Here is a 23,214-nt window from a genome sequence, read left to right on the forward strand (position 1 = left end):
AAGCTTTTAACTAGTAAAGGAGGGGATTGGGTTGCTTTAACTATGACACGATGGAACTGTCTATATAATCTTACTAGTTATTGTAATCGTGGCTGGTTCTCTCTGGAGACGGGCCGCTCTCTATTGTTGTGTGCACTCTTCAATAAAGAGCTTGTATTGGACCTTGCTGGTGTTGCCTGTCTCTCACTCTGCGGTCAGACAACGAACCTTGCCGTCTGGGTTAAAAAGTCCCCGACAACAATATACATAGACATAAAATGTAAACACTTAAATATCTTAGAAACAGTAGCCAATCAGTTGTTTTAATTGTCATATTTGAATTCAGCACATCAAAATACATAATAAATAGCACATTTTATCTCTGAAGCAGACGACTTCTCAAAAATTGTAGACCAGTGTAACCTGTCTGTTCATTCCCTTTTTGGCACCTGCCATTGGCCACTGTCAGAGGACAGGATACTGGGCTTGATGGTCTGACACAGTATGTCCATTCTTATGTTCTTATCTTCATGGCAAATCCCAAAGGAATTTAGCCTCCTTAGAAACCGAATGCTGCCCTGATCGATCTCTGGGAATGTGCTTAAGAGGGTCTCGCTACTTCCTTTCAGTTGTGTCAGAGAACTAGCCTGGCCGTGGGGGATTTGCACTGCGGCAGTTGTAGAGGCAAAACATAACAGTTTCTCACACCTGGTTGGTGAGCAGTAGCGAGTCTCGGGCTCCGGTCTTCAGACAGGAGCTGAGCAACTTCTATAGAACGAGCAGGCACCGGCCCTGGGTCGGGGCAGAGTAACAAAGATTCAGTCCCTCCGGCCCTCGGGCAGGAGCTGAGGAAACATTTATATTCAGCAAGACCAGGCCCTGGGTCTCTGGAACTCAACCATCTCATGGTCACTGCTGTTCCAATCACATCATAGTTCCTTGATTGTGCCAGGACTTCCAATTCTTCCTGCTTGTTTCCCAAGCTTCTTGCGTTCTTGTACATGAACCTAAGATAACAAGCTGATTGCCCTGCTTTCTCAGTATGAATCAGGAGGGTTCCCAACTCATAACATCCTCCTTGTGTTTCCTCCTGGTATTCTACTTCCCCACTTACCTCTGGGCTTAGGTCCCCATCCCTCGGGGTACCTAGTTTAAAGCCCTCCTCACTAGGTTAGCAAGGGTGTCTGCAAAGATGCTCCTTCCTCTCTTCGTTAGTTGGAGCCCATCTCTTCCTAGCAATCCTTCTTCCCAGAACAACATCCCATGTGGAAGAATCCAAAGCCTTCTCTCTGACACCATCTGCATAAACACGCATTCACCTCCACAATTCAATGGTTTCTACCTGGGCCTTTTCCTTCAACAGGGAGTTTGGATGAGAACACGACTTGTGAGTCAAAGTTTTTTATCCTTCTTCCCAGAGCCACGTAGTCTGCAGTGATCTGCTCAAGGTAATTCTTGGCAGTACTATTGGTGCCCACGTGGAGAAGTAGGAAATGATGTGCTGCAAGGTATCAAATCAATGCAGTGTGTGATTCTACAGCCCTGATTATTGCCTTTTGGTAGAACTACACTGGGGATAATAAATAATAATTTTCATGTAATGCATGTAGAGGTTGTGGTTCAGAGTGAGGAAGTTACTCTGGTCACCCAGTGACAAGGTCACCCAGCGAATCCATGGTGGATCTTGGACTCTTTGCTCTGAGCTCACTGTTGATGCTTTATCTATAACTCATTCACGTGGGCCAAATCCTCAGCTGCTGTAAGTGGGTGCAGCCCCATGGAAATCAGGGGAAATTCCCTCACTAGAGAAATAAAGGGAGAGAGAACATCACACCTCTGTGCTGCTGCATGGACCATAAGAGCCAGGTCTGAGAGACACTAAGCAATGGATTGGCATCTAGGGACTCGTGGCTGATTTTCCTGGCTCAAGACACTTCCTCTTCTGCTGCCTCAGTTTTCCCATCTGTAAAAGGGGGATACCTCCTGGAAGTAGTGAGCAATAGTCTGTAAAGCACCTACCTGTGGTTTCCACGTGACACCGTGCCACAGCTCTGGAAGGGGAGTGGGTTCCAGTGTGGGGGGGAGATAAATCTTGGGACTACATAAGAACATTGGCATGCCCATATTGGGTAAGACCAATGCTCCATCTAGCCCAGTATCCTCTTTGCCGAGAGTGGCCAATGCCATGTGCCTCAGAAGGAATGAACAGAAAATGGAAATCATCAAGTGGTTCATGTCGCCCACACCCAGATTCTGGCAAACAAAGGCTAGAGACATCATCTCTGCTCATCCTGGCGAATAGCCATTGATTGACCTTATTTGGCTCTTATTAGAACCCTGTTACAGTCTTGGCCTTCACAACACCCTCTGGACCAGAGTTGCTCAATTTGACTGTGAATAAATACTTTATTTTTTTTGTTTCAAAGCTGCTGCCTATTAATTTCATTGCGTGACCCCCAGTTCTTCTGTTACGTGAAGGAGTAAACAACATTTCCTTATTCATTTCCCCCCCCAAATCATGCATGATTTACAGACCTCATATCCCACCTTCATCATCTCTCTTTCAAGATGAAACATTCCAGACTTTTTAATGTCTCCTCATATGGAAAATGTTCCATACCCCTTATCATTTGTGTTGCCTTTAGCTCTGCCTTTTACAATGCCCCAAAAGAGCGATGAGAGAGAGGAAGTGTTGTTCAGCCCTTCAAAACCAAAGAGACTGGATGAGTCAGGAGAAGCTGGGGCAGAAGAGAGGCAAAAGGGTGGCAGAGGGGACTCTTCACGGGCAGGACTATGGCTGTAGCAGACAGACAGACTCCAGTTAAAGAAGAAGCCATGAGTTGCAGGAGGGACAAAGTATGCTCCAGGGACTTGTGGACAATGAAATGGAAAACATAATCCCAACTATACATATAAAATGAGGGGGTCTAAGCTATCTGTTCCACTCAAGAAAGAGAGCTTGACTTCATTGTGCATAGTTCTCTGAAAACATCCACCCCTTGTGCATCACAGAATCAGTTAGAAACTGAAAGATAATAAGACTGAAAATATCATATTACCTCTTCATAAATGCATGCTAAGACCACACCTAAAATACTGCCTACAGATCTGGTCTTCCCATCTCAAAAAGATATATTAGAATTGAAAAAGTTATGGAAACAGGGAACAGGAATGGTTAGGGGTATGGAACAATTACCATATGAGGAGAGATTAATAAGAATGGGTCTTTTCAACTTGGGAAAGAGACGACTAAGGGGGGATATGAGAGAGGTCTATAAAATCATGAATGGTGTGGAGAACATAAATAAGGAAATGTTATTTACTCTTTGTCATAACACAAAAACCAGGGGTCATCCAATGAAATTAATTAACATGTCTCTATCTCAAGAAAGGGAAAGGGAGATGGAAGGAAGAGATCAGCCCCTAAATGGTGAGGGAGGGGAGGCAAAAAAACCACCCCATGAGGTTCATATAAGAACATGGGGAAATAGACAGCCCCTGGTTGGCAGCAGTATGGAAGGTGGAGGGGACACAAGTGAGTAGGACTTCTCTGCCCCTCTCCCCGCACAGTTCCTGTCTCTGCTCTGTAGCTGCGGCTAGGGCTTGGGGCAGCCTGAACTGAGGGCTTCTTCTGCCACTGTTGCCAGGGCAGCTTGATCTTCCCCAGTGGCTCCTACTGGGGCTGGAGGCTTGAACTCCTGCCAGCTGTAGCTGAGGCAGCCTGGGCTCGGGGCTTCTGGCCCTTTCTCCTGAGCTGCTCTACACGAATCACATGATGATTCCCATGTTCTGTCCATTCCCTCTGAAGCACCTGACACTGGGCATTCTCAGAAGACAGGCTACGGGGCTACATTGACCATTGGTTTACCCAGTTTTGCCACTCTGATCTTCTTAGCTAGACCCCAGATGTTTCTGCTTCCTGCTTCCTTCTGTAACACACTATACCCCACTCTCCTCCCAGAGCCGAGATAGATCCCAGGAGTCCTGATGGGGTCTCTCTCTCCACAGAGTTAGTAACAATGTAAGAATAAACATTACAATTTTAACATTAACCAATGTCCCTTAAGTGACTTGCCATAAGATGTGAGAACATACTGGTTTTAGAGATGACTGGGTCGCAGATGACAATGGGAGGGGAAGACAGGAGCAAGTGAGAGGGGCAGCACCTTGGGGAGAAGACACACAGCAGGGTTGAGGTTTGACAGAAGAGGTGAGGCAAGATTGCAATTTTAGGGATCCAGCTATCAGCAATTAGAAAGGTCACAACCCAGTGTAGTGTACATACACTAAATCCCCAGTTCAACACATTGACACAGCACATTAAGGACAGGAAAGCGATTAATCTCACCGTGCCTGTCCAGGAAGTGATTCAGGGAAGAGGCCCCAGCACCATGCACCAGCCAGCTCTGCACAGAGCTCAATCTGAGAGCCAGAGCACAAGGAGGAAACATTTAGGTCTCTCTATGAGTAAGGAGCTGGAGCAGCCTGCCCCGGATCTGTCTGGTCCTCACCCCGTAAATGATGGGGTGTAGCACAGGGGGCACCAGCGAGTACACACTGGCAATGAGAACGAAGAAGTGCAGTGGTACATTTTGGCCAAACCGGTACATGAGAGAGGAGAAGAAATCTGGAACGTACAAAGCTAAGATGGCACAAACATGAGAGATGCAGGTCCCAAAAGTTTTGAGCCGGGCATCCTTTGTGGGGAGGCGGAAGATGGCCTGGAGGATCAGAGTATAGGACACGGCGATAAAAAACACATCCATTCCGATCACAGAGAGAAGATCAAACAGGCCATAGTAACTACTGATGCGGATGTCAGCGCAGGCCAGCTTCACCACAGCCATATGCCCACAATAGAAGTGGGGGATAATGTTGGTTCTGCAATATGGCCACCGCCTCGCCAGGAAGGGATAGGGTAATGTGACTATGACACTACGCAGCACCACGGCCAGGCCTATCTTGGCCACAACGGAGTTTGTCAGGATGGTGGAATGTCTCAGGGGATGACAGATGGCCACGTAGCGATCAAAAGCCATGGCCACGAGGATTCCAGACTCCATCTCTGAGAAGCAGTGAATGAAGTACATCTGGGTGAGGCAGGCACTGAAACTGATCTCCCTGGAATTGAACCAGAAGATGCTCAGCATTTTGGGTAGGGTGGATGTGGACATGACCAGGTCGGTGACGGCCAGCATGCAGAGGAAATAGAACATGGGCTCGTGGAGGCTCGGCTCCCTCTTCACGATGAACAGGATGGTGAAGTTCCCCAACAAGGCTATGGTGTACATAGCACAGAAGGGAATGGAGATCCAGATATGGGCTGCCTCCAGGCCAGAAATGCCAAGTAGGATGAAGGTGGAGGGGTTGGTGAAGTCGGTTGTGTTCAAATCTGACATGGAGTAGGGGAGAAAGAGTCCAACTCTGACTCATAAGGGTGTCTCCTGCATTTAGTATATGCTCCCCTGACTTTCTGTGTTTTCCCAGAATCTCGGGTGATGGTCGCAGTAGAAATGCCTGAATGGAGAGACAACGTTAATATGAGACACTGCATTCAGTAGTGGAGGCTGTTCTTATAGGAGAAGCAGATTGTGCTGAGAGAAACATTCCAACTAGAACATAACTCAGGGAAAAGACCTGGGTGCCATTGATAGCAGCTCATGATAAACACTTGCTCATTCGCAGCAGTGGACAAAACAAAACAATTATCAGGGGGTAGCCGTGTTAGTCTATATCTACAAAAACAACAAGGAGTCTGGTGGCACCTTAAAGACTAACAGATTTATTTGGGCATAAGCTTTCGTGAGTAAAAACCTCACTTCTTCCTATGCATCCGAAGAAGTGAGGTTTTTACCCACGAAAGCTTATGCCCAAATAAATCTGTTAGTCTTTAAAACAAAACAATGTTCAGATCACTAAGATATGGGATGGAGAATAACAGGTTCATGTTACGTGTTCAGTTTTGGTCAACCAATCTCTATTAAGGGTATAGTATGTGTAAAAGGAATTTCCAAGGCAGGCTTTGAGAATGGGGGAGCACAAGTGACAAAGATGAGAGCATATGATATAGGAGAGAAAATAAAAAAGGAAACTGATTTACATTCAAATGGACAGTTCCCAACCAATACTATCTATACACACTTAGTGGTCCAAGAGGACTAATTCCCTAAAGCTGAAGAAAATTATCAGCAGAACTGATTGGGAGGAAAAATGTAGACAGAAAAATATGAATGCATATTGGTAATTCTTTGATAACAGTTTATTAGATAGCAGAAAACTGATGATTCCACAGTCAACAAAGTGAACAACTTTGGGTAAAAACCCAGATCAGTGGCAAAGTGAAGGCAGCAAATGTCGGGGGGGGGAGGAGAGAAGCAATATGTAACAAAGAGGAAAAAGGGAAAATAGATAGGCAAGAACAGAAATTGGAAATTAAGAAAATTCATAAGGGACGTTAAGATATCAGGGAAAACTCACAAAAAGGAGTATATTATGTATATTAACATCAAGAGAAATCCTGGAAAAGTTTTATGCCAATTCCTGTGTGAAATGTAAAGTATTAAAAAATAAAGTGAAAGTTTTTGTTTGTTTGTTTGTTTTTGTTTTTATAATAGAATTGACTAGGTTAAGAAACAATGGAAAAGCTGGTATTGGATTAGTTAAAAAAAAGTCTAGAAATGTAAATAATGCCAGTCACCAACATGGTTTATGCAAAACAGATCTTGTCAAATAAACCTGATTTCATCCTTTTTTGAGTGTACACATTGGTTGATCACGGGTTCACATTTGGTGGATCAAGGGAAACATGCTGATGTAATGAACCTTGATTTCTAAGAGCCATTTGATTTAGTAGGGGTAAATATTGAGTTGGTGAGTTGGAGCAGGGAAAGGATTTGACCTCTTCACATGGGATTGGTGAAATAAACTGCATCCAATTCTGGGGTCCACATTGGAAAAAGGATGTAAAAAACTTGGAGAGAGGGCAGAAAGGAGCAACAAAAATGAGTGGAGGATAGAGAAAAGGCTGGATCGTTAGATTTGAACGTTTATATCTGTTTAACTTATCAAAAAAATGATCAAGTGGAGACTTTCATGGGGAGAAAATCACCGATACTAATGGGATCTGTAATTCACAAGACAAAGGCTGAGCAAGACCGAAGGGCTTGAAGACGAAGCCAGGCAAATTCCAGCTTGATATTAGGGCCAAATATTTAGCACTGATGGTGATTAACCTTTGGGACACACTGAAAAGGGAAGTGTTGGATTCTCCAATTCCCCATGTTGGCAGATCCAGACTGGATGTTTTTCTGGAAGATCTGCTTGAAGGGTTATTTACACTTAAAATGCTACAGCGGTGCTGCCGTAGCACTTCACTATAGACACTACTTACACAGATGGAAGGGTTCTCCCCTCAGCACAGGTAATGCCCGAGAAGTGGTAGCTAGTTCAATGGAAGAATTCATCTCATACTGTCTACACCAGGGCACAGATTATCCAACAAGTTCTTGGAATGTCTTGGAGACAATTTTTTGGTCCAGGAGCTGGGGAAAGGTACTAGGAGAGAGGATGTTCTAGATTTTATTTTGACATATAAGGAGGAACTAATTGAGAATTTGAAACTGGAAGGCAGCTTGGGGGAAAGTGATCATGAAATGATAGAGTTCATGATTTTAAGGAATGGTAGGAGGGAGAACAGCAAAATAAAGACAATGGATTTCAAGAAGGCAGACTTGGGCAAACTCAGAGAGTCGGTAGGTAAGATCTCATGGGAAGCAAGTCTAAGAGGAAAAACAATAGAAGACAGCTGGTAGTTTTTTAGAGAGACATAATTAAGGGGACAAAAGCAAACTATCCCACTTCAGAAAAGATAGGCTGTATGGCAAGAGACCACAATGGTTTAACCAGGAGATCTTGAATGATCTAAAAAACAAAAAAGGATCCTACAAAAAGTGGAAAAAAGGTCAAATTACTAAGGAGGGATATAAACAAATACACCTGTACCCCTATATAACTCAACCCTATATAACACGAATTCGGTTATAATGTGGTAAAGCAGTGCTCCGGGGGGAAGGCTGCACACTCTGGTGGATCAAAGCAAATTCGATATAACACAGTTTCACCTATAACGCGGTAAGATTTTTTGGCTTCCAAGGAGAGCGTTATATCAGGGTAGAGTGTAATACATATGTATAGGGGCAAAATTAAAAAGACCAAGGAACAAAATGAGATCAAAATAGCTAGAGACATAAAGGGTAGCAAGAAAATATTCTACAAATACATTAGAAGCAAGCAAAAGACCATGGACCTGGTAGGTCTGTTACTAAATGAAGGGAGGAGAACAAGAACAGTAAATGTGGAAATGGCAGAGGTGCTTAATGACTTTTTTGTTTCAGTTTTCACCAAGAAAGTTGTTGATGCTTAGACTTCTAGCATAGAGAATGAAGGTGAAAGCAGGATAGGTTCAGATGCTAAAATAGGGAAAGAACAAGCTAAAAGTTACTTTGACAAGTTAGTTGTCTTCAAGTCACCAGGGCCTGACAAAAGGCATCCTACAATACTCTGAAGGAACTGACTGAGGAGATATCTGAGCCATTAGCTATTATCTTTGAAAAGTGATGGGAGTCAGGGAAGATTCTGGAAAACTGGAAAGAGCACATATAGTGCCTATCTATAAAAAGGGAGATAAGGGAAACCCAGTCAATTACAGACCAGTCAGCTTAACTTCTGTAGTAGGTAAGATAATGGATCATATAATTAAAGAATCAATTTGCAAGATAATAAGGTGATAAGTGACAGTCAGCATGGATTTGTCAAAAATAAAACACGTCAAACCAACCTGATAGCTTTCTTTGACAAGGTAACAAGCCCTGTGGTTGGGGGGAAGAAGTAGATGTGGTATATCTAGACATTAGTACAGCTTTCGATACAATCTCGCATGACCTTCTCATTAAGAAACTAGGGGAAAACAACCTAGATGGAGGTACTGTAAGATGGATGCATAACTGGTTGAAAAACAATCCCAGAGAGTAGTAATGAATGGTTTACAGTGATGCTGTAAGGGCATAACAATTGGGATTCTGCAGGGATCAGTCTGGGTCCGGTTCTTTTCAATGTCTTCATCAACAATTTAGATCATGGCACAGAGAGTACACTTATTAAGTTTGCAGATGAATCAAGCTGGGAGTGGGTCCAAGTCTTTGAAGAATCGGATAAACATGCAAAATGATCTGGAAAAACTGGAGAAAAGGATGATTGGGGTCTTGAAAACATGACCTATGAGGAAAGACTGAAAGAGCCTGGTTTGTTCAGTCTGAATAAGAGAAGACTGAGGGGGGACATGATAAAAGTTTGCAAATACCTAGAAGCTTGTTACAAGGAGGCAGAAAAAGTGTTCTCTTTAACCTTTGAAGAAAAGAGAAGAGGCAATGGACTTAAATTGCAGTAAGGGCAGTTTAGGTTGGACATTAGGAAAAATGTTTCAAAAAATGCAAATGCAATGTTAGGTTATATTATCTGAAGTATAACATGCAAGTAACGGTACGTGATAGCATTCCTCAACATCCTTGTGAACTAGGTCTCAACTGGAGACTAAAACAAAACAAATCCTGCATCTTTTATGGGGCACAGACAAGCTGTCCTTTGCGTTCTCTTATAACTCTATGGCTCTATCATTCTATGATGTAAAATCCTAGTGTAGACCAGGTCTTAGTCATACACAAGTTTTTCGGTTCAATCCAGAGGTAACAGAGTAAAATTTAATGGGCCTGTTTTTTACAGGAGGTCAGACTGGATGATCAAATTTAAAGTCTGAACATATAAGATTAAGAAAAGGTAATTGCTAACAGAACTCCTATTGGCCTGTAGATCTCCTTGCTGCTAGGAGAAAATATGTGTTACCCATGTTGAAAAATTCTCATTATTGTTCTAGCGAGGAGCCCTAACACCTCCAAGCTTTCCAGCAGATAAAAGTCAGATAACAGACCCTGTCCCTCTGCCCTGAAATGCAAGAGGAGGGGGTGACGGTGTCTGTGCATTAACACACAGTTGGCTCCTGACATCTGTACTCAGTTCTTCCTCCACGGGAGTTTTGCCTCACTGGGACCTAAGCAAAGTACAGGCGGTGGTATCAGAATTTGGTCTTGTATTGCACATCTACTAACACCTTTCATCCTGAAGGATTCACTGTGCCACTGAAATGCACCACCTTGAGGCTGGAGTCCATCAGGTGGTATGAGCAGGGGTGCACAGAAAAGAGTGACATTTTGGCCAGTGATTCTTTAGCAAACTCATCACTTATTGCAAGAGCCCTGGGATTATTCCTGATTGTGCAGAGCGGAAAGGACCACAGACTTACTCTGTATCCCACCACAGCAACATTGCACAGGGTTTGTCGATCAGGTGAACTCCTCAGCAAGAGATGGGTACCTTTGAATTCTGAGACACGACTGTCTTCCCTGGGAACCTGCAGCAGCATCCCACCCTGAGAGATTACATGGGGATGTGCAACATTTATAATAATATATAGCTCTGTGTAATCACAGTGGGGTTCGCTCAGCCTCTAGAGGAGAAGGGAGACTCTGAATGTAAAATAGGCTGTAGACAAGCATGTCTTTGCTTCTGTGCTAATTATCCAGCTTTAGAAGTAAACAGTGATTAAGGGACCTTCCCAAAGGGAGATGAGATCTCTGGGGCTCTGTGCTGAGTCAGAGAGGAATTGGCTGCTTTGTACGTTTGTGTGCATATATTTAAAAATTATAGTTGATGAGTAAGAAAACTAGGGATAATGCCTAACTTTCCAGAGGATCCAATATCCTGTAAATTCTCAGGATAGATGGGTAGATAGTAGACAGAGAGTTCTGCAGAAAATTGACTAAAAGGAGACACAAGCAGTTAGAGCAAACACATAGGGCTGTCGCTAAGGGATCAGAGATCAGTACTTCTCATCAGTAACTATCATTATACTGGGTAACACCTTTCATTCAAGGATCTTCAAAACATCTAGCAAAGGAAAGTCATTATGAAACATCTCCACTTCAATGATCGGTAAACTCATGCATGGCGAGACATGACTTGTCCAAGGTCACATAGAGATGGACAGACAGAAACCAAATTTCCTGACTTCCCTTCCATAACCACAGTCTCTGTCAGTCAGTGACCACATGAAAATGGGGAAATGGACTCACAGTCTTTCAGGGCCTGTTCACTGGAGGGAGGGAACATGTAAGAACACAAGAACATAAGAACGGCCTTACTGGGTCAGACCAAAGGTCCATCTAGCCCAGTATCCTGTCTACCGACAGTGGCTGATGCCAGCTGCCCCAGAGGGAGTGAACCTAACAGGTAATGATCAAGTGATCTCTCTCCTGCCATGCATCTCCACCCTCTGACAAACAGAGTCTAGGGACACCATTCCTTACCTATCCTGGCTAATAGTCATTAATGGACTTAACCACCATGAATTTATCCAGTTCTCTTTTAAAACCCTGTTATAGTCCTAGCCTTCACAACCTCCTCAGGCAAGGAGCTCCACAAGTTGATTGTGCAGTGTGTGAAGAAGAACTTCCTTTTATTTGTTTTAAACCTGCTGCCCATTAATTTCATTTGGTGGCTCCAGGTTCTTGTATTATGGGAATAAGTAAATAACTTTTCCTTATCTACGTTCTCCACATCACTCATGATTTTATATACCTCTATCATATCCCCCCATAGTCTCCTCTTTTCCAAGCTGAAAATTCCTAGCCTCTTTAATCTCTCCTCATATGGGACCCCCTTTTAATAATCCCTAACATTCTGTTTGCTTTTTTGACTGACTCTGCACACTGCGTGGAAGTCTTCAGAGAACTATCCACGATGACTCCAAGATCTTTTTCCTGATTTGTTGTAGCTAAGTTAGTCCCCATCATATTGTATGTATACTTGGGGTGATTTTTCCCAAAGTGCATTACTTTACATTTATCCACATTAAATTTCATTTGCCACTTTGTTGCCTATCATTTAGTTTCATGAGATCTTTTTGAAATTCTTCACAGTCTGCTTCAGTCTTAAGTATCTTGAGCAGTTTAGGATCATCTACAAATTTTGCCACCTCACTTTTTACCCCTTTCTCCAGATGGTTTATGAATAAGTTGAATGGGATTGGTCCTAGACAGACTCTTGGGGAACACCACTAGTTACCCCTCTCCATTCTGAGAATTTACCATTTATTCCTACCCTTTGTTCTGTGTCTTTTAACCAGTTCTCAATCCATGAAAGGACCTTCCCTTTTATCCCATGACAACTTAATTTACGTAAGAGCCTTTGGTGGGGGTCCTTGTCAAAGGCATTCTGGAAATCTAACTACACTATGTCCACTGGATTCCTCTTGTCCACATGCTTGTTGACCCCTTCAAAGTACTCTAATAGATTAAAGGGGTAGCTGTGTTAGTCTGGATGTGTAAAAGCAGCAAAGAGTCCTGTGCCATCTTATAGACTAACAGACGTGAGCTTTCGTGGGTGAATACCCACTTCTTTGGATGCTGCTTCTAATAGATTAGTAAGCCATGATTTCCCTTTACAGAAACCATGTTGACTTTTGCCCGACAATATATGTTCTTTTATGTGTCTGACAATTTTATTCTTTACTATTGTTTCAACTAATTTGCCCGGTACGGACGTTAGACTTATCAGTCTGTAATTACTGGGATCACCTCTAGATCCCTTTTTAAATATTATCATTACATTAGCTATCTTCCAGTCATTGGGTTCAGAAGCCAATTTAAAGGACAAGTTACAAACCCTAGTTAATATTTCCGCAACTTCACATTTGAGTTCTTTCAGAACTCTTGGGTGACTGCCATCTGGTCCCAGTGACTTGTTAATGTTAAGTATATCAATTAATTCCAAAACCTCCTCTCGTGACACCTCAATCCATGACAGTTCCTCAGATTTGTCACCTACAAAAGCCGGCTCAGGTTTGGGAATCTCCCTAACATCCTCAGCCGTGAAGAGTTTAGCAAAGATTCCATTTAATTTCTCCACATTGACTTTATCGTCTTTAAGCGCTCCTTTTGTATCTCGATCATCAAGGGGCCACACTGGTTGTTTAGCAGGATTCCTACTTCTGATGTACTTAAAAGACATTTTGTTATTACCTTTGGAGTTTTTGGCTAGCCATTCTTCAAACTCCTCTTACTGCTTCTTTTACATGGTTGTTAAGTCACGGTGGCTCTTTTTTAGTTCATTTATTGTGTTTCTTACTTTGGGGTATACATTGAAGTTGGGCCTCTATTATGGTGTCTTTGAAAAGTGTCCATGCAGCTTGCAGGGATTTCACTCTAGTCACTGTACCTTTTAATTTCTGCTTAACTAACCTCCTCATTTTTGAACAGGTCTTCCTTTTGAAATTAAATGCCACAGTGTTGGGCTGTTGAAATGTTCTTCCCACCACAGAGATGTTACACGTTATTATATTATGGTCACTATTTCCAAGAGGTCCTGTTTCAGTTACCTCTTGGACCAGCTCCTGCGCTCCACTCAGGACTAAATCTAGAGTTGCCTCTCCCCTTGTGGGTTCCCGTACCAGCTGCTCCAAGAAGCAGTCATTTAAGGTACTGAGAAATTTTATCTCTGCATTTCATCCTGAAGTGAAATGTCCCTAGTCAATATGGGAATAATTGAAATCCCCCACTATTATTGAGTTCTTAATTTTGGTAGCCTCTCTAATTTCCCTTAGCATTTCATCATCACTATCAGTGTCCTGATCAGGTGGTCGATAATAGATCCCTAATGTTATATTCTTATTAGAGCATGAAATTACTATCCATAGAGATTCTATGGAACATGTGGATTCACTTAAGATTTTTGCTTCATTTGATTCTACATTTTCTTTTCCATATAGTGCCACTCCCCCCTCCCTGGCACGACCTGTTCTGTGCTTCTGATATATTTTGTATCCCAGAATGATTGTGTCCCATTGATTGTCCTCAGTCCACAAGGTTTCTGTCATGCCTATTTTTGTCAGATGCTACCGGTGTGGTGCTCTGCTTTCTCCTATGTTGATATCACTCGGCTGCGTGTGTGTGTTACCTCTGTGTGCGGTCCCAGCTCTGCAGATAGCTGACACAGCAAACCCGACAAGAACCCCCAATAACCACCGAGTCTAGTAAGATGCAAAGTCACGTCGACCAGGTTTATTGTGACCTCGGAGACAATTGCAGTTCCCGTAGATTACTTAGTCTACTGGGCATACTACTAATAGAAGCCTCTTGCAATGGACCCGACTCAGTCAGTGGCGGTACTTTCCACTGCCCCCGTGGCCGGACAAAGACACCACCCCAGGGATACATTCTTATACACAGGTACAAACAAGTTACACATCACTCCTGACGTATTGAGGTGCAACCCCTCTATGCAGCAAGGTACAATCCCTCTGTGTAGTAAGGTGCCGCCTCTCACCTTGTACCTGTTGGTTCAATCAAAACAACTCTATCCATCATTTTACCCTTTTGTCCCTGTCATTGGGATGGGTCGGCCTGTTCCATGTTATCTGTGGAATGTTCCGGTATAGTGTATGTTCTGATAGCTGGTGTCCAGGACCTGTTAGGTCTGTTTCTTTTTGCAGCATCAGCCCTTTCCTTGCCAGCTTCTGTGAGCAGGGCCTGCCTCTGGCTCACAGCTTAACTTTACTTTATGTTAGCAAAGTTTGGACCATTACTTTAGTTCAGGCCTCAGGCCTCATACCAGGCCTCTGATACCAAGGTTTATATCTCAGAGCCTCCTCTTACTACATTCCCCCACTTTTTGTCTTTTTACGGGGAGGATGTTTACCCCTCATCTCGGAAAAGCATAATGCATGGACTAAAGATAACCCAGTGGGCTAAACACTGTTATGCGGTTACCTTCTTTTACTATCCATACACTCATGCCCCATCCGTCTGTTTAGTCTGCACATTCCCTCATACGACTGGCAGACAGATTTTATTATTCAATTATTTTTTAGTCCCTTATGGTGGACCTGGGAATGTTAGGTCCGGGACCATGACTGAGGACTGTAGTATTATGATTGAGCCTTAGAGGCACTCCCAAATAATTCATATATATGAATTATATGGATATGGCTTATATATTTTGAGTGTGTATGGGCGTATATGTATAGTATGTATGTGTACATATGATACCACCTTATATCCAAGCATAACCATGTTTTTCCAGTCCAGTGTTGTACTCTGGCCCTTTTACTTTGGTGACACAGATAGAAACACACTCCTATTAGGGCAATTCCAGTTATTACCTGTCTTATCATTAGTAGTAGGCTGAGTGTTTTGAAATATTGGGATAGGGATTGTGATAGTGTGTCCCATAGTGCTATGTATATGAAAAGTAAAACAGAAATTCACTACCACTGAGGCCTTTATATATAAATATATTGTAATTAGTTACTACCCAGTACTGTCCATTCAGTAGGTTATCTAGAAGACAGCATCCATAAGAAACAACTGAATCTGCATCAACTACTGGTGTATCACAGAACCATGCAACCAATGGAACAGAGAAGCTAGCCACTTCTATTTCCTGCTCAGTGAAGCTAACCAGAGGGTGACAACCAGCCATAAGGGTAACCTATAACATGAATGGACAGTAACCAATTGATCAAATAGTGCTGTGTCAGGATTTAGTATTGGTACCCAGACACTGAACAAGATTGTTTTGAATAACGTGTGCCTTAGTTAGGATGCAGTGTCACTGACCCAAATTATGACTGGTATTAACAGGCAATTTGTTTACCCAATTTGTAGTTACGATGTAACTTTTTGTTTGTTTACCACATTGTTTTTTCCTTGCCTTCATGTTGTTTGCTGCCATTTGTTTATTACTTTTTACCTGTGTGTTGGTTAAACAGTTTACCAAGGTTATGCACATTGTAAATGTTGTACAGCAATAATACAATACAGCAATAAGACAACAGAACAACAATAATATAGTAGTACAGCAATAATTCAGTTATTTTTACATAGTAACCAAGTTGAGGTTAAATGATGGCTTATCCTGGTCCAGCTAGTGTTTGTTAGCTGATTGTTAACTTAATTGTCCATATATGGTAGGTAGAGGTGTATTTAACCAGTCTCTTATTTATAAAGCACTTCATTTTTCTTTTCTTGATGCTTGGGGGTTTCTTCGCTATATACTGATATTTTCTGATGTCTTCAGGGTGTGATCTTTTCTGGTGTCTTTGGTCTGTGGGATGCAACTTAAACAGCTAGTTAGTTAACATAATAAAGGGTTTTTGTTTGTTTGTTTGTTTTTGTTTTCAGTAACCCAAACTTAATACACAGTTTAACTTAGTTTGTTTACAATGTAATAAGAACAATGTAATAGGGACCAAGCCTTTTATAACACAAGCTATACTTTTGCAATTGTTGTATAGACATTCATTTTCATTTGAAGTGCATTACTAATATTTTTATACGAAATGTAATGCTTAACGGCTAAAATAAATGCTCACAATCTTCCATGAGAAGGTGTATTGCTTTCCCTTGGTGAACAATTTGTTTCAACAAAAGAGTTAACAGAATTTTTACCAAGCGTTTTAGAGTTAATTTGCTTGTGATACCAATTTCAGTCTTGTTAACTGTTTAGAAGCACAACTTTAACAACCACTGCTTCCCATTAACATAACATAACAAAAGAAAAGCATACAAAATTAAACCAACTATAAAATTTAACCAAAATAAATTTTAAATACAGTATTTTGAGGGTATTTGAGGGTATACTTTCATGATGCTTTGTTATGTTTGGGAGCCAAAGGTGGAAACCTGTTCAAATTGTTTGGTTAGCTTTATGCATAAATTGTTATTTTAAAACATTTTGGTTATGATATCCTTATAACTATATTTAAAAGTGCAAACAAGTTTATAAAAAGCCCAAACAAGAAATTAACATTTTATTAATATTATCTTTACCTTAATGTTGAGGTTTCCCCTTACATTTTTTCTTTGAATAACAAATAAAAAAAATCTTAACAAACAAAACAAAACTGTGATTGATAAGAGAATTATTTTTGTATGCAATTGAATTATTTGTTGAGGCAAAAATATATGTACATATATTTGTAACTGAAACCTTTTTGAACTTTGCACAAAAAATTGGTGCTAATAATACTATGCTTATACCCTAACCATGATTTTAAAACAGTATGGTACCACATATACATAAATTTTTAAAAGGGTATAAAATTGACTTTTGTTACAACAAAATAAAAATAATAAAAAATAGTCACGTGACACACACAACATACCACACTAGATAACACACATGATATACAGGACAAACTTATAATTAAAATCAAATGGTGCCAGAATTCTATTAATAACTATACAAAATAAGGCAAACAAACAAAAAAAAAGGGTTAAACATTTGAATAAACAAATTATTTCCTTATTTAAAATTTGTAACATAAATTGGTAAAAATATATTACTATTTGCCAAATGTATTGTATTAATTTGGTAACAAGGAATTTTGCATTACTTTATATTTAACATTATTTTAAACCTCTGCTGTATGGAAATAAGAAAAGCCCATGTTTCAAATATTAGTGAGTGGTTAGGATTAGAAGCAGAGAGTGCATTTCTGTTGCTTGGCAACTATATCTTCAAGAATGCATCAGCCTGAGCAGATTTCCCTTTTACGTTTCAAACAACATCCTGTATTAAGGAAAACAATATAAAACAGATTTATTAATTACAGAAAGATCGATTGTTTACATGATTATAAGTAATAGTGTAAAGAACAAAGTTGAAATCTGAAAAATAAACAACATCACAATCTAAGTTCTATACACTAGATAGGTTTTGAATCAAACAGTGCATCGCCCTGATGGGACAAACAATCCACCAATCTCCCATACATAGGGTAGAAACCCCTTCAGCCTGGGACCACAGCCCCATTCAGTCCCAGGTTCTAATGTCTTTTGTGTTCAGTTCTGGGGGGAGTGAGGCCAAGTGATGATGTTGTTTCCACATTTTATAGCTTCTGCCATGTGGAGGTAGCTTCATTTTTCCAAGCAAAGGCCCCCAGCACAGTTAGTGGAAAAGTACAGGCACAAGATGGAGTCCAGTGTCCCAGGAGCTGGTCACATGCCCTTGGCTGCTTTCAGAACTTTAGGGACAAAATTGACTCTGTGGCTGCAGCTATGGCTCAGGGCAGCCTGAATTCTGCCATTCCACCCAGGCAGCCCAGGCTCTTCCCCTCCCCCAGTGGCGCCTACTGGGGTGGGAGGCTTGAACTCCTGCCAGATGAAGCTGAGGCAGCCCATGTTCAGGGCTTCTGCCCCCTTCTGCCAAGCTGCTCCACATGAATCATAGCCTGATTGCCATGTTCTGTTCATTCCCTCTGAAGCACCTGCCACTGGGCACTCTCAGAAGACAGGCTACTGGGCTACATGGACCACTGGTTTTACCTAGTATGGCCATTCTGGTCTCTTATTTAGATTCCAGATGTATCTGACTCCTGCTCTAACCCACTATACCCCACCATCCTCCCAGAGCTGCGATAGATCCCAGGAGTCCTGACAGGGTCTCTCTCTCCACAGTGTTAGTAACAAATTAAGAATAAACAATTACATTTTAACAGGAATCTGTGCCCCTTAAGTGACTTCCCATATGATGTGAGATCATAATTATTTTAGAGATGACTGGGTTGCAGCTGACTAGGGAGGGAAGACAGGAGCAAGTGACAGGGGCAGCGCCTTGGGGAGAAGACACACAGCAGAGTCGAGGTTTGACAGAAGAGATGGGGCAAGCTTGCAATTTCAGGCACCCAGGTAAGATCAATTAGAAATGTAGCATCTATGTAGTGTGCAAAGACTGATTCCCCAGTTCATCACATTGACACAGTCCAATAAGGACAGAAAAGGGTTCAATGTCTCTCTGTCTGTCCAGTAAGTGATTCAGGGAAGAGGCCCCAGCACCATGGACCAGCCAGCTCTGCACAGAGCTCAATCTCAGAGACAGAGCAAGAGGAGAAAACATTTAGGTCTCTTTATGAGTAAAGAGCTGGAGCAGCCTGCCCCGGATCTGTTTGGTCCTCACCCCGTAAATGATGGGGTGTAGCATGGGTGGCACCAGCTGGTACACACTGGTAATGAGAATGAGGATATGCAATGGCACATTGTGGCCAAACCGCTGAAAGAGAGAGGAGAATAAATCTGGGATGTATAAAGCTGAGATGGCACAAAGATGAGAGATACAGGTCCCAAAAGTTTTGAGCCGGGCATCCTTTGTGGGGAGGCGGAAGATGGCCCTGAGGATCAGAGTATAGGACACGGTGATAAAAAACACATCCATTCCGCTCACAGAGAGAAGATTAAACAGGCCATAGTAACTACTGATGCGGATGTCAGCGCAGGCCAGCTTCACCACAGATATATGCGCACAATAGAAGTGGGGGATGATGTTGGTTCTGCAATATGGCCACTGCCTCGCCAGGAAGGGATAGGGTAATGTGATTATGCCACTACGCAGCACCACGGCCAGGCCTATCTTGGTCACAACAGAGTTTGTCAGGATCCTGGAATATCTCAGGGGATGGCAGATGGCCACGTAGCGATCAAAAGCCATGGCCACGAGGATTCCAGACTCTATCTTTGAGAAGGAGTGAACGAAGTACATCTGGGTGAGGCAGGCACTGAAACTGATCTCCCTCGAATTGAACCAGAAGATGCACAACATTTTGGGTATGGTGGATGTGGACATGACCAGGTCGCTGATGGCCAGCATGCAGAGGAAATAGAACATGGGCCCGTGGAGGCTGGGCTCCCTCTTCACGATGAAGAGGATGGTGAAGTTCCCCAATACGGCTATGGTGTACATAGCACAGAAGGGAATGGAGATCCAGATAAGGGCTGCCTCCAGGCCAGGAATGCCAAGTAGGATGAAGGTGGAGGGGTTAGTGAAGTCGGTTGTGTTAGAATCTGACATGGTGTAGGAGAGAAAATGTCCAACTCTGAGTCATAAGGTGTCTCCTGCATGTACTGTATGTTCCCCTGACTTTCTGTGTGTTCCCAGGATTTCGGGTGATGGTCGCAGTACAAATGCCTGAATGGAGAGACAACGTTAATATGAGACACTACATGTATTAGTGGAGGCTGTTCTCATGGGAGAAGCAGATTGATCACTCTTCACACACTGAAAAATGACATTTTCATTATTCTGAGAAAATAAATATGAACAAGGACCCTACTAAATCCAATTCCATAATTTTATTCTGCTCCCTGCATTAATAATGTGTACACTTTGTGGTGGGGGAACATTAAGAGGCACAAGCAGGAAACACAAGTGTGGATACTGGTTATCCATCATTGTTCCTTAATGCAATGCGAGTCTGGATAGGGAGTCCTTACTGAAGAGAGTTCCCCATTCATCCAGTTGCTGAAATTCAGAGAGGGCAAAAGAAAAAAAAAATTTCGAAGACATGTGCTGTGAGAAACATCCCAACTAGAACATACCTCAGGGAAAAGACCTGGGTGCATTGATAATACCTCAAGAGAAACACCTGCTCATTTGCAGCAGTGGACAAAACAAAACAATGTTCAGCTCCCTAACTTATGGGATGGAGAATAACATTTTCTGCATATGTGGTCAGTTTTGGTCACCCAGTCTCTATTAAGGACAGAAAAGTCTGGGACTCTTTAGTTTACACAAGAGACAACGATGAGAGCATATGATATAGAAGAGGAAAATAAAATTGAAACTGATTTACATTTAAATGGACAGTTCCCAACCATTATTATTGATTGACACTTAGTGCTCCAAGAGGAATAATTCCCCAAAGTTGAGGAAAATTGTTAGCGGAACTGATTGGGGGGGGGGGGAATGGAATTCAGAGAGAAAAATTTGAATGAATATTGGTAATTCCTTGATAACAGTTTATTTGATAGCAGAAAACTTATGATTCCACAGTTAACAAAGTGAACAACTTTGGGTAAACACTCAGTTTAGTGGTAAAGTGAAGGCAGCAATTAGAGGGAGGGAGGGAAGCAATATGTAACAAGGAGGAAAAAGGGAAAATAGCTAGCCAAGAATAAAAATTGGAAGTTAAGAAAATTAGCAAATAACATTAAGACATCAGGAAAAACTCCATGTTTGGCAGGGCTATGGATCACAAAGAGGAGGTTATTAAGTATATTAAGAACAAATGAAATCCTAGAAAAGATTTATGTCAATTCCCGTGTTAAATGTAAAGTATTAAAAATAAAGGGAAAGTGTTTTTTTAATAAAATAATTTATAAGGTTAAGAAAGGATGGAAAAGCTGGTATGGAATTAATTTAAAAAGTCTAGAAATGTAAGTAATACCAATCATCAACAGGGTTTATAAAAAAAAGAGATCTTCTCAAATAAACCTGATTTAATCCTTTTTTTGAGAGTACACATTAGTTGATGAAGGGTACACATCTGGAGGATCAAGGGAACAATGAAGATACAATGTACTTCGATTTCTTAGAGGCATTTGATTTAGTAGTGGAAAATATTGAGTTCATAAGTTGGAGCAAGGGAAGGATTTTACCTCTGCACATGGGATTGGTGAAACAAACTGCATCCAGTTCTGGGGTCCACATGGAAAAAAAGATGTTGAAAACTTGGAGAGGGTGCAGAAAAGAGCCACAAAAAGTATTGGAGGATAGAGAAAAAACTGGACTGTTAGACTTTAAGGTGTATATCTCTTTAACTTATCAAAAAGGTGATCAAGCGGAGACTTTCATGAGGAGAAAATCATGGGTAATAATGGGCTCTGTAATCTACCAGAGAGAGGCTGAGCAAGACCGAGGGGCTGGAATCTGAAGTCAGGCAAATTCCAGCTTGAAATTAGAGCCAAATATTTAGCAGTGAGGGTGATTAACCACTGTTTATTTCGGTTTTCACCAGGATGGTTGGTGGTGTTTGGACACTTAACATAGAGAAGGCCAGTGAAAATGGGGTAGGTTCAGATGCTAAAATAGGGAAAGAACAAGTTAAAAATTACTTGGATAAGTTTGATGTCTTCAATTCACCAGGGCCTGACGAAATGCATCCAAGAGTACTCTGAAGGAACTGACTGAGGAGATGTCTGAGCCATTAGCTCTTATCTTTGAAAAGTGATGGGAGTCAGGGGAGATTCCAGAAGACTGGAAAAGAGCACATATAGTGCCTGTCTATAAATAGAGAATTAGGGAAACCCACGCAATTACAGACAAGTCAGCTTAACTTCTATACGAGGTAAGATAATGAAGCAAATAATTATGGAATCAATTTGCAAGCATCTGGAAGATTATAAAGTGATAAGTTATAGGAAACATGGATTAGTCAAAAACAAATCATGTCAGACCAACCTGATAGTTTTCTTTGACAGGGTAACAAACCTTGTTGATGGAGGGAAGCAGTAGTTCTGGTATATCATTAGCATAACTTTCGATACCATCTTGCATGATCTTCTCATTATTAAACTAGGGAAATAGAAGCTACATTGAGCTACTATAAGGTGAATGCATAACTGACTGAAAAATTGCTCCCAGAGAGTAGTTATCAATTTTTTTTTAAATGGAGATATCCCATCTCCTAGAACTGGAAGGGACCTTGAAAGGTCATTGAGTCCAGCCCCCTGCCTTCACTAGCAGAACCAAGTACTGATTTTGCCCCAGGTCCCTAAGTGGCCCCCTCAACGATTGAACTCACAACCCTGGGTTTAACAAGCCAATTGTCAAACCACTAAGCTATCCCTCCCTCTGTGCATCACAGTGATGTTGAAAGGGCATAACAAGTGGGATTCTGCAGGGGTCAATTCTGGATCCAGTTCTTTTCAATGTCTTCATCAATGATTTAGATCATGGCATAGAGAGTACACTTATTAAGTTTGCACATGATACTAAGTTGGGAGGGGTGCAAGTTTTTTTAGTATCGGATAAATATTCAAAATGATCTGGAAAAACTGGAGAAAAGGATGCTTAGGGGGCTTGAAAACACAACCTATGAGGGAAGATTGGAAGATCTAGGTTTGTTTAATCTGAATAAGAGAACACTGAGGAGGGACATGATAATAATGTTCAAATACCGAAAAGGTTGTTACAAGGAGGGAGAAAAACTATTCTCCTTAACCTCTGAAGAGAAGACAAGAAGTAATGGACTTAAACTGTAGCAAGGGAGGTTTAGGTTGGACATGAGGAAAAATGTTTAAAAAAAGGCAAATGCAATGTTAGGTTATATTAGCAAAAGTATAACATGCAAGT

General features: G+C 41.7%; 2 protein-coding genes across 2 annotated transcripts; both read right to left on the reverse strand.

The window, feature by feature from the left end:
- Positions 1–4,430: 4,430 nt before the first annotated feature.
- LOC117873186 (olfactory receptor 52E4-like) lies at positions 4,431–5,378 on the reverse strand. Its single transcript, XM_034762281.1, has one exon. It carries the CDS (start codon positions 5,376–5,378, stop codon positions 4,431–4,433), a length of 948 nt encoding a protein of 315 aa, XP_034618172.1.
- Positions 5,379–18,984: 13,606 nt separating this feature from the next.
- LOC117873193 (olfactory receptor 52E4-like) lies at positions 18,985–19,932 on the reverse strand. Its single transcript, XM_034762292.1, has one exon. It carries the CDS (start codon positions 19,930–19,932, stop codon positions 18,985–18,987), a length of 948 nt encoding a protein of 315 aa, XP_034618183.1.
- Positions 19,933–23,214: the final 3,282 nt, after the last annotated feature.

The sequence above is a fragment of the Trachemys scripta genome, chromosome 1, assembly GCF_013100865.1.
Source record: "Trachemys scripta elegans isolate TJP31775 chromosome 1, CAS_Tse_1.0, whole genome shotgun sequence".
Lineage (NCBI taxonomy): Eukaryota > Metazoa > Chordata > Testudines > Emydidae > Trachemys > Trachemys scripta.

Bases quoted from the DNA above. Each gene is read 5' to 3' on its own strand.
- LOC117873193 (XM_034762292.1), bottom strand. From the start codon at position 19,932: ATGTCAGATTCTAACACAACCGACTTCACTAACCCCTCCACCTTCATC.
- LOC117873186 (XM_034762281.1), bottom strand. From the start codon at position 5,378: ATGTCAGATTTGAACACAACCGACTTCACCAACCCCTCCACCTTCATC.